The sequence below is a fragment of the Python bivittatus genome, unplaced genomic scaffold, assembly GCF_059951505.1.
Source record: "Python bivittatus isolate LINGU-HERP-01145 unplaced genomic scaffold, Pbiv_v1 ctg000440_np1212, whole genome shotgun sequence".
Classification (NCBI taxonomy): Eukaryota; Metazoa; Chordata; class Lepidosauria; order Squamata; family Pythonidae; genus Python; species Python bivittatus.
The window spans coordinates 4,218,657-4,234,044 of NW_028277063.1; the positions used below are offsets into that span (position 1 = coordinate 4,218,657).

At 44.4% G+C, this 15,388-nt stretch overlaps 1 protein-coding gene across 2 annotated transcripts; it reads left to right on the plus strand.

The window, feature by feature from the left end:
- The first annotated feature begins 5,443 nt into the window (after window positions 1-5,443).
- Window positions 5,444-15,346, plus strand: LOC103057222 (suppressor of cytokine signaling 3-like). Of its 2 annotated transcripts, XR_015796509.1 has the most exons (3): window positions 5,444-5,917; window positions 13,341-15,153; window positions 15,219-15,346. XR_015796509.1 is itself a non-coding variant. In XM_088142689.1 (2 exons), exon 2 carries the CDS (start codon window positions 13,391-13,393, stop codon window positions 14,003-14,005), a length of 615 nt encoding a protein of 204 aa, XP_087998815.1. In that variant the 5' UTR covers window positions 5,444-5,917; window positions 13,341-13,390; the 3' UTR covers window positions 14,006-15,326. The 2 variants fall into 2 exon arrangements, 1 of the variants encoding a protein (XP_087998815.1); XM_088142689.1 differs by having other exon boundaries at window positions 13,341-15,326.
- Window positions 15,347-15,388: the final 42 nt, after the last annotated feature.

Consider the following 15,388-nt stretch of genomic DNA (forward strand, 5'->3'; position numbering starts at 1 on the left):
ACAGCCCTTCAAAGTAGAGCAGGTCAGGAAACAGGCCCCACAAGAAATACTAGAACTCTACTTTCTTGATATAGCCTGTAATAACAACAGAATATTGAAAGTCTGAAAGCATTTCTCCTTCTTTCCCTATTATACCAAAGACAATCAAGAAGGGGCAATCTTGAGTTTCTTTCTCATACCTTCCTGGTTTCCTGGGCTGAGTTCATGTTTCCCCAATGGTTGTGGTGTATCTTCTTCAAGGTCAATTCTGTACTCCTTTACAGTAGGACCCATTTGATTTATCTGCCTCAGTTACCTGGTGGACCCTATTGGGTTTTGGAGGGTACTTGGGAAATTCTGGAAGATCTGGTTGCAGTTCAGCTAAGACCTTAATCACCTTTTAGAAGGAGAAGTTGGCTGTGGCTCTGGATCAGATTGCATCTGGGCTATCTTTTTCTGCACACAGATTCCAGAGAGTCCCCTGGTTCCTAGAGGAGCTCCAGTAGGTAAAGCAGCAGAAGAGATGCATAAAGCACCAGTGGAGGAAAATGAAACCAAATCTGAAAGGAAGAGCAACATAACATAGTTACTCTTCTACTGTTATTATGTCCATAGATTGCCATCAAGTGGCCCTGTTTAAGGTAAACCGGCCTCTTTTAGGGAAGGATGGATCAGAAGATCACTTGAAGGCGCACAATGAGGATTGTTCATGGATGACATCACTCTGATTTGCTGTACAGGTCCTGTTGAATTGGTTGAGGCACAATCTGGTGTCGTTACCTGGGAAGAGTTTAAGCCTGTTGGTTTGGAGGAAGCGATTAGGGTTCTCAGATCTGTGAGCTTGGCCAGGTGTTCATTAGAGCCATATCCTTCTTGGTTGATTCAGGCAGGTGGGAGGTAACATGTGGCTGGGTCCAAGCAGCGATGAATTCATCCTCGAGGGAGGGGGTGGTTCTGCCTACACTGCAGGAGGTAGTGTTGGACCATTTCTGACCCTTTGGCTGCAGCTTCAGAGGGCTCTGGAGGAAATGGACTATTCAAATCCGTTCCTGCTGGGTTTCAAGCCTAGGTACAGTATGGAGGCAACAGCAATCCGGCTTGTGGGTAACCTATGGCAGGACCAGGGTGGTGCATCCATCCTGCCCCTCCTTGGATTTCTTGGCAGCTTCAGTACCATCAATTATGATATCCTTCTGGACCAGCTCAGAATGAGAGGCCCAGTGCTGCAGCGGTTCTCCTCTTTCCTCCAGGGACGGTTCCAGCTGGTGTTGATGGGGTGGGGAGGGAGAGATCTGGCCTTTGACCTCTGTTCTATGGGATGTGTCAGGGCTTTTCTCTCTCGATTTAACATCTGCATGTGGCCTCTAGGTGAGGTCATCTGTTGACATAGGCTTAGGTAACATCAGCAGACTGAAATGAAACGAAGACTGCCCCCAAAGTGTGGCCCTCTTAGATGCATAAAACTGTCTTACAAGCCACCACCAGCTTGAGGGCCTCCCTGTGACTATATGATGTTACCTAAAGACGATGGGAGCTGTGGCCTGACACATCTGGGTAAGAGCGAAGAATTACTGAGGCAACATCTCAAATCCAGATTCCGTCTCAAAATAGGTGTGGGTAGGAGAACTCTGCCTGGCTGTTTTGAGTTCTCAGCTTTATATTTCCTACCCCCATGCACACATGCACATCCACACACTCCCTCTGCCATGCTTCTCCCAAAGCCCCAAGGATTCTGGCTGCTTCTCCATGTGGCTATTGGCTGTTCAGCATTCCATCACGCACTCACTTCCCCCCAATCACTGCTAGGAAACCGGTGCCTTTACCGGCAACTTCAGACCTCCAGGAACAGCTTACAACCCTGACTGCACACGATTAGCTCATAAACACCACCCAAGCCAGGAAGAGAAAGACAGCAGAGTGCCAGGATGCCTGGGTTCCTGGCCAGGCAGGGGTAGAAGAAAGCTACGCTCTTTCATGATGCCAAGGCCCATTGAAGATTTCTGATGCATCAATAGCTTTTAGAGGCTGGGCATCTTGAATGAGCGAACAGGGGCAGGACTATTAATAAAATACAGAAACTCCCTCCTCTTCCCACCCGCTTTCTCCTCCTGCTTTCCTAATGGACACACTTACTCCCTCATTCTCCATGGCACATATGACTGCAGAGATGCGTGGGTAAACACAGTTCAGAGAAATGACCGTGATTCTGCATTCAAAAGCAACACGCCACTGTACATGCCACATGTTTAACTGCACTAGAGACAAAACTATGTTCACCCACTAAGCTTACCCTTCAGGTGAGCATTTCAGACAGAAGCCAGATGCTTCAGTTATTAAAAGGGCTTCGCAAATGGGAATCAAAAATAGTCAGTTGATGCACACTTACTACAAATGTGCCAGTTCTCCATACATATTCAGCACTGTGTATTGTATGACATATACATAGATATATTTACTTGCACCCATAACAATGCAGGCACTTACAAATATGTAGCCCACTAGAGAAAATGTTCACCTTCATACCATCACTGTAGTACATATCCTTAATTGTACTGACATAGGAGCAAGATGCATTATAATACCCCTGCATATTACTCACAGTTCAGATCTGAAAAGGAAAGTCTCCTTCAAATCAGGTCCAATGTCTGCTGACTACATGGATATGTCCATGTAATCTTCTGGTTGACCGTGCAGAAGTGGTGTGCCATTAGCTTCTTCTAAGATGCTTTTTAAAACTTCCCAGTCTAGCATACAGAGCTAGGATATCCCAGTGGTCTTCCATCCAAATGCCAACCTTTTCCAATCCTGCTCAGTTTTACAAGATCAAGCAAAGATGGCTAGGTGTTGCCACTGAGCTGGGCAATTCAGATATAGATTCAGCATATATAATAGTCCTTGTATGTATGGGTCTCACTGATGTTCATATATAAATGGGATTATTTATTCAGAGTACACAATGCATATAGTATTGCTCTGAAGAAAACACATATTAATCTGGCTTCTCTCAGGCACATCTTCATGACATACTGTATGTTTTCTATATCCGTGCAAAACCTTGTAGCTATATATAAAGAAATATGCATAAGGGCAAATATGCATTTTCTGGCATGCACATACTCCAAACATACGTACTGACGTGATTTTACAAGGTGTGTTTTCTAAAGTTTCAGTACAGCTTTTATGATAGATTTGATTGGACCCCAAACTGGGCTATTTGGAATGGGGGAAACATGTATCAAGTAAAAACTAAATGTATTTGGGAGTGCTTGTGTGTGCACACCTTTGAGTCAGTGCTGATTTCTGGTGATTGCATAGAAACATTTCCTTAGCAATATTTTTGGAAGTGGTTTGCCTTTTTTCCTCAGGCTGAGAGAGAATGGCTGATCAAAATTTGCCTAGTTGACTTTCATGCCCAGGGCAAGGGAAGAACTCAGATCTCCCCATTCCTAACCCAGCCCCTCAACCAACAGAACACCCTGGCTCTTCCAAGCTAATATACAGACTCATAATATAAGAGAAAATGCTTGCATCATAGGTGGGCAATTTCAGTCCCAAACAGCCACTCTCCATAGGTCCCAAAGTCCCCACTTTTTCCCTTGCAGGCAAGTTGATCAGCCGTCTGTTGAGCGGTGGGCAAAGCTTTTAATCCATCGGCTGTGCCAAAACAATTTTCACATATTCTTTTTGGTATTTTCAAATGCTCCTGGTTGAACATTTCCATCTTCATTTTGCTTCTGTTTTCAAGTGCACAGACATAATGCATACACCTTTTCACATTCAAGTGCATTGATTTTAGGCTCTCTCTACTTTCCAGAGACTCATACAGTGGACTGAAATAGCCTATAGCCATAAAAAGAAGCTTGTGTCACATCACATGTGCATTCGCAAATGGTTTATTACACTTTTCCCACCTGTCTTTTAAGCAATTCAAGTTGTGTGTATCTGGTCCTATCACCCTTTTCACATGACACTGATGGACTGAGAAATTTGGGGTGGGGGGTGGGGGGGAGGTGGTGAACTCAGATCTCTCAAGTCTTAGCCAAGCACTACACCATGTTGTGAAGATCCTATATGTACCTCTCTAGCTTCAGATATTTGAACCCAAACCTTCATCCAGCTCCCTAGCTACCTTGCCACACTGTAAAGTAACAGTAATAATCGGAGTGATAGTAACAATACAGAACGTTTGTATACAGTAGTACTATTAAATATTCAAAGCACTGCATGTGCAGTTTTATCCTAACCCTTACAGCATCTTCAGGGTAGAAAATCAATGTATCATCTCCATATTCAAGATGGGGCAGATGGAGGCTGAAACGGAAGTGGCTTGTCAAAAGCCACCTAATGATTAGTTCACCCTGGTGTAGTTCACGGGGTGATCATTGGGGTTGTGAACCAGGTGACCCCATTAAGTTGTAAGGTGATCGATTCCTTTGGGCATGCTATGGCATATAAACAATCCGGATTTAGGGTTTAGCGCGTCGTGTGAATCTGGCCATTACATTATGGCAGCAGCGATCTTCGAACTGGGGGCGTTCAGTTCTGCGGCTCCGTCGTCTACAAACCGAAAAGCCGCTGGAATCCACGAAGCTCTCTCCACGGAGAAGCCACGCACACAACGTGCTCCTTTTGTGCAGCGATCCAAGCTGCCCGCATTCACACCGTGCGAACGCGGCCTACGGGGGACACGAGTTACAGAAACGCACGCGCGCCCAACGCGCACCCAACACAGACCCATGCAGCCCGCCCCCTTCGCTCGCATGTCTTTTCCCAGCGCGGGGAGGGGGAAGGGGGAGAGGGCAGCCTGCAATTGGCCGCTTCCGCGACCTTTTTCACGCCCCCCTGCGCCGAGAGGGTTAAAAGGGAAGGTGTGCCGCTTCGGGCGAGCGGGGGATCTCCCTCTAAAGGCCCGATCACCTTACCCAACCCGTCTTCCACTGCAGAGATAGGCGGAGGCGGGAACCAACTCGCATTCCCCTCCTTCTTACCAACAGTCCCTCACACTTCCAGGAATCACCCAGAGGAAAAAAAAAAAAAAAAGCAGCAGCAGCAAAAGGGGAGGGGGAGGGGGAGGGGGAGGGGGAGGGAGCTTGCTGGGGTTTATACAGCCACTTGCTGCCAATCAGAGCCCTGCCAGCCACTCCCCAGCGGCCAATGAAAGTTGCGACCATTCATAAAAATAAATACTCGGCCACGCTCCCCCCGCCCCAGCCACACACAGGCTCAAGGCATCCAGCGTCTCTCCTCGCTTGTCTCCGTGAAATGTACATACAAGCTTTTTTAACACACACACACACATACAGTACCCAATCCGAGCAGCCAAACTATTATTGCAAACTCTTGTGCACTTTTCCCCTCCCCCCTTAAGCTTCCCCCCCTCCCATGCCGACACACGGAGGTTGTATTCGAAGTCGTCGGACACCCCGCCCCCCCTCGCCTTCTCCGATTCCTCCGCTAACGGGAAAGGCGCTTCTCGCTTCAGAAACGCGCACGTACATTCACACGCATTTCCAGGAAACCACAGAGGGGCCGCGGTTCTTTGGCCAAAGGAAATAGATTGGCGCTGTTCTTCCATACTCCTCCTCCTCCTCCTCCTCCTCCTCCTCCACTTCACTCCCCCCACCCTCCGCAAACTTCTACCTCTTTCTACTCTTCCTGCGTCCTGAACCGGGAGCGAAAAATTCATCCGTCCGAATTGGGGAGGCGAAAGCTCCCTCCGAGACCATCCCGGCGGGCGGTGCGCCTTCGCCCACCTCCATCCTCCCGCCGCCGACGCGTGAAAGATGGGGAAAAGGGGCGCCCGCGCCGGACTTGCTTCCCGTAGCCCAGCCTGCAAAGCGGGGTCCGTGTTTTAAAGCGATCTGCTGGCCCCCTTCTCCCGCGCTCTCCCCCTTCTCGGAGAAAGACAGGCACCTCTCTGCTTTCCTCGCGCCCAAAGGTAAGCTTCGGGGCGGCGGCGGCGGCGGCGGCGGCGGCAAAACTCCGCGGGCGTTCTGAGGGAGGGAGGGAGGGCGGGGGAGATTGTTTCCCAAGCCGGGGCAGGGGGCTGCGAAAGTTGGCAAGAAGGAAAACCCGTCCCGGGCACCCTTAAGCAAGAGACGGTGCACGGGCGCTGGGGGCTACTAGCTGAGTGTGGAGCACTCTTTCAGGGCTAGTTTATTTGTGGGTAAATCAGGGCGGGAAGCCTCACTCTGGTTTTGGCGCTGACTTTTTAGGAGGGGGGAAGATGGAAGACCATCTTTAGGCTGCCGAATAACAGCAACAACAACAATTCGAAAATCAGATCCTGGAGGAATTCGGAATCTGGCAAAATTCAGAGCAACGTTTTCGAATGTGCAAACTATTAAGCCCCGTCGGAGGTTAAAAGCTGTTTTCTAAGATTACGAGTGCCACAATGCAAACAACCAACTTTTAATATGCAGTACTGTACTGGAACCCTCTCAACTTTTAAACCCAACAGCATTGCATGCCTAGGAATACTGGTGTGTGTGTGTGTGTGTGTGTGTGTGTGTGAGAGAGAGAGAGAGAAATAAAAATCAGCCAGATTTTACATTGATTTCATGCAAGTGTGTTTTCTTCCAGCACCAGATGAAAACTGTAATAAAGCTTTGTTTACCAGCCATGATTTTCCCATTTCTTTCTATGAAGACATAAATATTATTTTCATTACTCTGTAACATATTAACTAGCACCCTCCTCTCCCTTCTTCCCATTTCTTGCTATTTCCCATCTGCAGTTATGAGAAAAGACTAAAAATGAACAATACAAATCAAGCAATTGGTAGAACATCATTTGACATGGAGAAGTACTCAGTTTCCGTCCCATCCCGCTGCAGGCTGAGTGGGGCTTGTTGAGAAAGCTGCTGCGTTATATATATTATAGCAGAGAAGCACAATCTGAAGTGGAGGGTCACTTGTGCCCCCCAACCTTTCCTCAAATTGTTATTTAATGATCATTTTAAATGTGCCTAAAAGAAGAAAATATTTCCTATGTAACTGGAGAATTAATCACATCAACTCTATTTACATACAAAGAAAATGAAATTCAGCTGGGTGTGCTATATTACTTTTTGGAATATGTGCTCACAGCATGCGTGGCCCTTGGCCCAGAAAAAATGTGCAATTTCTGTTTAGAACCACAGTCCAGTCTAAGCTAGTACTGTAGGGTTTAAAATAATCTAAGTGGAAACTTAAAGCATGACTCCTGCTGTATTCACATTCTGTTGAAACATATGGGGTTTAAGAGTTCTTTCTCAGTGGATGATGTTCTACCTTTTTTGGGAGGGGGTTAAACCCTCTGTAACAACAAAAACATTCCTCCCTCCATCATGTAGAGATATATAATTAAATCAAAGTGCCTTAAGGACGCTAATACATTGGATGATTTGGTAGACTGAACCAAGAAGATGGTTCTGTAGTTGTGTTGCTTTATTTGTGCTTTCCCCAATGTGGTGCCCACCAGATGTCAACTCCTGTAACTCTCCTCTGTCACTCAGTCTCCTAACAGCTCCATGAATTGTGGCATTGACCTCATCCCTGAGAAACAGCATTACAAAAGAAAGTGGGAGATGACCTAGAGTAAAGCTAGTTGGAAGAACTCATGTGCCAGAAATGTTCACAGAAAGATGTGGGGTTTGGGGAAGATGCTTAGCTATACAAAACTCACCTTGTACAAAGATTCAACAACAAGGAGGTATCTGCAATAGCTTCTGTGACTTGAGAATTACCCAGTTGCACCTAATGTAGAAATGAGGTGGATCTAAAGGTGATTGGGTGGGTGTTTAGCATGGACTCACACGGAAAAGTGACAAGACCACTTTGTTCAAGACAAGTTAGTTTGATTATATCCTAAATGGTGGAAATTTCCTCTTCATATTCAAAATGTAAGATAAAGTTGGGTGCAACTCCTGGAGTTATTGGCAGATAAGAAAAGTCTCATTCAGAGACATAAGAGTCTCTTTTGAGGGTGGGAGTGCTTCAAAGCTACAGGATCTGCCAGTAGTTGTTTGTACATCAGTTCAAACTATTGGTTTATCTAGCCTGTTAATGTCAGCTCTTGCTCCCTACTACTTGCTACTCAGTCCATTTCTAAATGGAGTTGACAGGGACTGAACTAGGACCACCTATATTGAATGTACTCACCCCCCTTTTCTCTGCTCTCCTTATTTTCAATTGCACAACCGAACCACCCTGGAGGTAGCTGACTTCTGTCCAGGATTTGTTCATCTAAGCAGAAGAAGGGTAATTGAGAGGATTTTGGAATTTGGAGAGACGGTTGAGATGGATAGGAGTGGGTGGGGACTAGCAGAGAGTTCATAGCCCATGTGTTGTGTCCAGTGGACCGGACTCTGTCCTCTTTCTTCCTGCTGGCAGCGAAGTAGTTTCCTTCTAGGATGCAGATTGGATATGACCTAAAGCTGACAGGTTTGAGTTCAGATGCTGCTCCCCTTAAAATGTGCCACATTTTCCTGTGTAAGGCTACTTCAGGGGATGTTTTTGTTTTTTTTTAAAAAAAGAAAAAAACCCACATGGAAAGTATTTGCACAGAAGCTATAACTCACTTGGATCTGTGAACAGGATACTAGAATCTTACTGCTCTGAGACTGTGACTTTTGAACTGTGCTAAATTTACTCTCTGCCCAGTAAAGTATTATTCACAGATTACTTAAATATGTAAGTGTTTTACAGTTTTCAGTAACATCGTCTGCTCATTTTTCAGTGTAGTGGTTTGAGGCACCAGGTTAGAACCGGGAGGCTTTGAGTTCTAGGTGCACACTCTCTCAGCCCTGGGAAGGAAGCAATAGGAAACACTTTGAAGAAATGTGGCCAAGAAAACTGCAGGGACATGTCTAGGCAATTGCCAGGAGCCCTGAAGGCACCTAAAAAGAAAAATCGCCTCTGTACATAACTTTCTTCCTTAGTGCTCTTGCCTACAATATTTCATTGTTCTCCAGAGGCAACTAATATATAATGGAATTAACCCTCAGATTGGTGTAGGCACTCCCCCCCAATGTGCATTGCAATGAAATTTTCTAGAACAGTTACTTAGGGTTAAGTGTTTATGGAAGGGATTTTACAAGGCAGCCACAAAGAATGGTTTCCCACATGAAAAGTACTGCGTCCTCAAAATACAGTATGTTAGGAGAAGAGACTCTAGATTTCTATTTTTTTAATACAATTTTATTAAAAGTTTTAAAACGAGTAAAAATTAATACATGCTAAAATAGAATAAGAAGGAAAAAAGAAAAAGAAGAAATAAAAGAGAAAGTTAAAGTGCAAAAAGAAAAAAAAGGTAGAAGAAAAATAGAAAAGAAAGAAAAAAGATATAAAGAGGTGGTTTCTGATCTTCTTTACAGCAGTTATAAGTACAATTGTAGATTTACCTCGTTCTCTAAAGTTACAGAGACTCTAGATTTTTAGATACAGGGAACAGTTGATGAATATGAGCTGTCAAATATACCATCTTCAACCTACTGCTTTCTAGTGGTATAGTCCCAGAAAGATTTTTCCCCTTTATTCTTATGAATCTGAGATTAATTTTAGAGTTGAAGTTCACCATACTCCTTTCTTTGTTGGTATCTTTGTTTGTAAGCAAACTGACAAAGAATTTTAATCTATCATACATTCTTCCTGCCAGAGATTTACTAAGAAAAATATGGTAACAGTGGGATAAGATTAATCCTTGTTTACTTGACTGGTTACATGAGAATGTCTGGAGTGTGGTGCAGATAAAGCCTTCTATCCAGGTATGGAATAGTGACTCAAGAGGCAAGGTGGTATACTATTTATTATTAATTATAATCAATAATTTATTAATTATATACTATTCTGGGATAAACAAAGAGCACTGATGGTGTTACTGGGTGAGGTAATGAAATGTCTGCAAAGAGAATGCCAAGCTCAGAGATCACCGGCAACCCAACAGTCCAACCCTGATTTATGTAGATTCTCCATTATTGCAATTACTTTTATCAGTAAGTTTAGAGGAAATAAACTCAGTAATATACAACATTACAATATATTGCTCAAGACCAGACATTTTCTTTGAGTCAAGCGCAGTTCCTGTTGATTTCATGGCCATGGCCATTCAGTTTTCTTGGCAATGCATAGTAGTGATTTTGGTCAACTTCTTCTGTTGGTTTGGTATTTTCGCTTCCTGGTCTAGCTTTCAGCCGCGATATTCCCTGGAAGACTGTCATCCAAATCCTGACTAGGACTGACCCTGTTTAACTTTGGAGCCCAGATAAGGTTAGCCAGGAGCTACTACCTGCTGAGACTCCCAAAACCTTAAGGATCGTTCAATAGCAGGCTTTTTATAGGGTCAGAATGAAGATTTAGAGTAGGCTTCTTCAACCTGGTGGCCTCCAGATTCATTGTACTACACCTCCCATTATTCCCAGCTGGCCTATAATGATGAGAAGTTGTAGCTCAATGCATCTGGGGGCCACCAGGTTGGGAATGCCAGATAGCTTACTACTGTACTTACTTACAAATCAGTAAGGGCAACAATTTGAGAGCAAGCTGACTTCAGTCAAATATACAATGTAACCTTTGCTTCCTGAAAATATTTGGCAGGAGCTCCTACAGATTCTTCCTCAAAACTGCATTTCATTGCAGGTGACCACAGCTAGTAACCTTGACTGATCTTAAACACAGTTAAGCAGGATTGGACTGGTTAGTACCTGGATGGAAGACTGCTAGGAAACCAAAGGCTAGCTATAGGCTAAATGGGGAATTTGAGAAAAACATCACATCTTAGAAAAAAATCATGGCAAACCACTTCTGCATTGTTGTCAAGAAAGCAATGTGGACATGTTGGCTAGGCAGTCATTAGACATCGAGGTCAACTGAAAAGGGTCTTTGCCTTTTTTCCCGAAACTGCATGCTAGTTATCTTTCCCATTCTTGGACTGGCTCCCTCCCCCAATTCTGCTTTTCAGTGGTTGCTGAGTTAGACTTTTTCTCTTTCAAGGACCAGTTAGCTCTTTCAACCAATAACAAGCTCTCAGATTATGAAATAGAATCCTGCTTTCTCTGGCCTGAACATGTTCTGAGTTACGTAATGGTTTCAAAGCCATCTTGTAACTGAGATCCATGGTGAGATTAAACACTTTTTAAAGAAGTTAAGTTTATCATAAAAGGAAGCTGTCATGGTTGGTTTCTTAGCAAGAGAAGCGTCCAGGCTTGGTAGCAGAAAGAAGGAAAGGAGAAGCAAACGTTAGCAGTATTTCACACTGCTTCTCAGAGTCTTCTTAAAAACTGCCATCAAGTGAAAAACTAGCAACCCAAACCAGAAGTTAGAATAACATTCACTTCCATGCTGTGCTTTCTGCTTCAGGGGAATTTATGTTCTGGGGCATTTCAAACTGGATCCTCTGACTTCCATGCCAGATTTTCTGGTTAGTGAGATTGTCCACAAATCCACCGCCGTGAACTGCTCCCTACAAGTGACGGGTCTTGGGGGAAAAGGGAATCCCAGAACTAGAACAGAGCTGCAAGGCTGCACCAACAATTCTATTTTCTTATATGATTCGTGGACACTCACCCACCCCTCTGTTCTTTGTAGCCTTTCCTGAAATACTGTCCCAAAGGGAACCTCTTGCTCCTCCTGTTTATCAGTCAGTTTAAGAAGCTAACAGTTTGGCTCCTCTCTTCTATGGATTTTGCAGGGCTAGCTGGCTCTATTGCAGGAATGAATCTGCATCTTCAGAAGGACAGCTTTCTTTGAGATATGACTGTATGGGCAGCAGTATAAAAATACATGAAATTAAAGACACCAGGTTAGAAAGTGGAGACCACCAAATCAGACCAGTCCTAGTCCTTATAGTCATAAAGGGTTAATGCCAAAGGCTCAACTGGTAGAAGCTGGCACACAGGCCTTAAGTAACAAGATCAAGAATTTCTTATCCATCATGCTCCTCCTGGGAACTTTGGTCACTGTATTCTACCTTCTATTTTTACTGGAAATACTGTAAATTATTTGTGGCAAAGAATATGGGAGAACATGTGCAATTTAGCGTTGTGCTGCTTCATTGTCTCATATTTACACTAAAAGGACATTTAAAAAATGACTAAGGAATATATCTACCCTTTACCATCAGAAGTGGAAATTTATTTCTACCTCCTTACAGTAATTTTCTTTCCTGAACCCCAGGCTCAATAGAGCCAGAATTCTTCATAAAATGTCAAATTCCATATTTTGGGACTATAATTCTTTAATCCCAGTCTCATTGGACAACTCAGTTCAGGCTCTTTGCAAAAAATGAAGTGCCCTGTACTGTGATGCTTAGACAAGCTAAGCTCCATACAATAAAGTATTAGTAAATTGTTTAGAATATGTGGGATTTGGCTACTCTAGGCTATTTTCCCAATACATTTTACTAAACTTGCTAAGCTGGATAAGGCTTATCTAAGATTTTGCAAGTAAACCTTGTCAGAGATATATGAACTCAGAATGAAATATTGTGGGCGATCTAATCTCGATTTGAGAGACAGTTTGGTGTAATGGTTAAAGACACCAGGCTAGAAAGTGGAGACCATCAGTTCTAGTCCTGCCTTAGGTACAAAGCCAGCTGGAGTCCTTGGGCCAGTCACACACTCTCAGCCCTAGGAAGAAGGCAGCAGCAACCCACTTACAAGAATATTGGCAAGAAAATTGCTGGTACATGTTCAGGCAGTGGCCAGGAGTCAAGACACCCTCCCCCCCTCCCCCCCACAAAACCGGCAACCATTTAGTGTAAACATTGAAGCTTAAGCAGCTTTCTAAGCTCAGCCAATGAGGAATTTGAGATCAAGAGAAAAGCCTAACGTTTGAAATGTAAAAAAAGTGGGTGAAGAGTGGACCACCTTTAGCTTCCAGGCTGCAATTAGTGCCTCTACACTTAGGCACAGCCCTAGAGCACCTCCCAAATTCTAATCCCAAACCTATGATGTTTCAATTTTTATTCATTGGATTTACATCATATCTTTAAATAGGAGCTTAAAGTAAGATAAGTAGTACTCTCTTCTAACTTATCTTCATAAAAAGACCCTGTGGAGTAGGTTTGACGAGACATTGTCGTTGGTCCAGTATTAACTAGTGGAGGTCCATGGCAGAGTTTGAACTGGAACCTTAATCTCCTTGGTCCTTGTTCACTATACCACACTACTTCTCTCTGAAAGGGGGAAAATATTAAATGCATGGAGAAGTGAACTCACTGCACTTATTTTTTTCCTGTCTCTGCCCATTTTTTTCAATGTGCACCCTCTTTCTTTCTACTATTCAAATACCAAATGTCTACCCCCAGTCAAAACTGGGTGAGCACCCTTGATATAAGTGATGTTCGTGTGCTTCTCTGTGAATTGACTTTACCTTCCTTTTCAGATGCAGCTCTGGTAAATGATCAAACTGTCCTCTAGTCAACTGGTGGCGCGATGGTCCCCCTGTGCTGTTGCTGCCCGCCGGCATCTGTACCAGTCGTGGTGGCCATGACAGGTCCTGCCGTCCCTTCCTACCATTTCAAGAGTTTCTGTGGAGAGTTTGAGCGGGTGGAAAGTGCCTTGGAACGACTGGAGGCCAGTGGCTTCTACTGGGGCAGCCTGTCAGGGGCTGAAGCCAAGCGACTCTTGACTTCCCAGCCTCCTGGTGTCTTCCTGGTGAGAGATTCCTCTGACCATCATCACCTCTTCACCTTGAGTGTCCGCACCAGGACAGGCATCACCAACTTGCGTATTCAGCAGCAGGACTCAGCATTCCACCTGGAGGCCTTGCCAGGGGCTGGCCATCCCCCAGCCTTCAGTTGCGTGGTCCAGTTAGTTGAATATTATCTCTGCCTTGGGGCTGTAGAAGGGGGTCCCTGCTACTTGGAGAGTGAGGGTCAGCCTCCAGTGCCTTTGGCCCTCTCACAGCCACTCCGTTGCAAGGTGCCCACTTTGCAGGATCTGTGTCAGCGGGCTGTACGCGCCAGTGTGCAGGGCAGAGGTGACACCAGGGCTCAGCTGCAGAGGCTGCCAGTCCCCCAGGCATTATTGAACTCAATCTGCAGCTAAAAGGAAGAACTGGGGCACCAGTTTCAAGACCTTGTAATGAGTGCAGAGTTGGGCCCTTCTTAGAATTGATGAATAGAGCTGGTTGTAGATAGCGTATTGCTGACGCTCCACTATTTTCTTGAAATAAACCATCTGACGGATAAACCAACCATTTCATTGTGGAGCTATTTAATTGGTCTCCCAAAAACTGATGAAAATAATCTGAAACAGGGATAGGGGAGAGTGGCTTAGTCAGGTTTCTGCAGATGGGTATCCTATACAACAATCCCCTTCCCTTCCACATTTTCAAGCTAACCACTTCCCACATCTCAAAAGCTTCTTGTGTGCAGGTAGAAATATAGCAGAAAGTTTTATTCCATCCACAGGCAGAGCTGCCCTAGCATCTCCCAATTCTGTTTTCACCTTCAGCTGAAAATTGTTGAAAGATGCACAAGTTTGTGTGAAATGGTCCCATGACAAATGAAGGATCTCTGCTATCTGCACAAGGAACATCTATGAAGTCTACAAAAACACTGCCCGGTAGTAATGTCATCAATTACATCTCAAAAAGTGTTTCAACTTCTTAAAATGCTAGAGTTTGTATTTAGCTGCAACTATTGTGCCTTCTTCTCTATAAACTCTCAAGACAGACAAGGAAAGACTGTGGATATCCAGTAACAAGAATGCTTGAATCTACAACCAAGAGCATTCTTTAGCTTCTTCCTATAGAATATAGGCAACTGTAAGACCAGACTGATGGCAGATTTTCAGCAATAAGCCATGTTGCATCAAATCCGCAGCAACCCTCCCCTCCTCCATTTCCACTTTGACCACTGTGAGATCCTGACCTCTCCCTCCCCACTTCCAGTCACTGCCTTTAGTAAAGGTCATTGCTGTAACTTGACAGCTTTCAAGATTGCTGACTCAGAAGCCAGTTACGAGAAAGAAGTTCGGCGACTTGTTTGTTTTTATAGGCAGCATAGCATACATAGATATGCTGCTGAAGGGTGAGGAAGACACACCAGTCTATGAGGAAACAAAGAGGGCTTCAGTGAAGGGACAATTCCTAGGAGAAAAAAACAAACCAACCTTGCAGCACCTTAAAGACCAGAAAATGTGCTTTATTGCAGATGCCAGTTCTGTGCATTTCATGCAAAACTTCCAGTAAGGTAGCAGAGTTCAGTGATACTCCACTCTTAAGAGCTATTCAATTAAATGCACAACTTCCAGTAAGGTAGCAGAGTTCAGTGATACTCCACTCTTAAGAGCTATTCAATTCTTAGTCCTAAATTTCAAGTCTCTAAGGAACTTAAACCTCCTACTCTCAAATAAACCTTGATCATCTGCAAACTGACTGATTATTTTGCTTTTGGGTTGAAGACGTATGATTTCTTACTGGCAAGC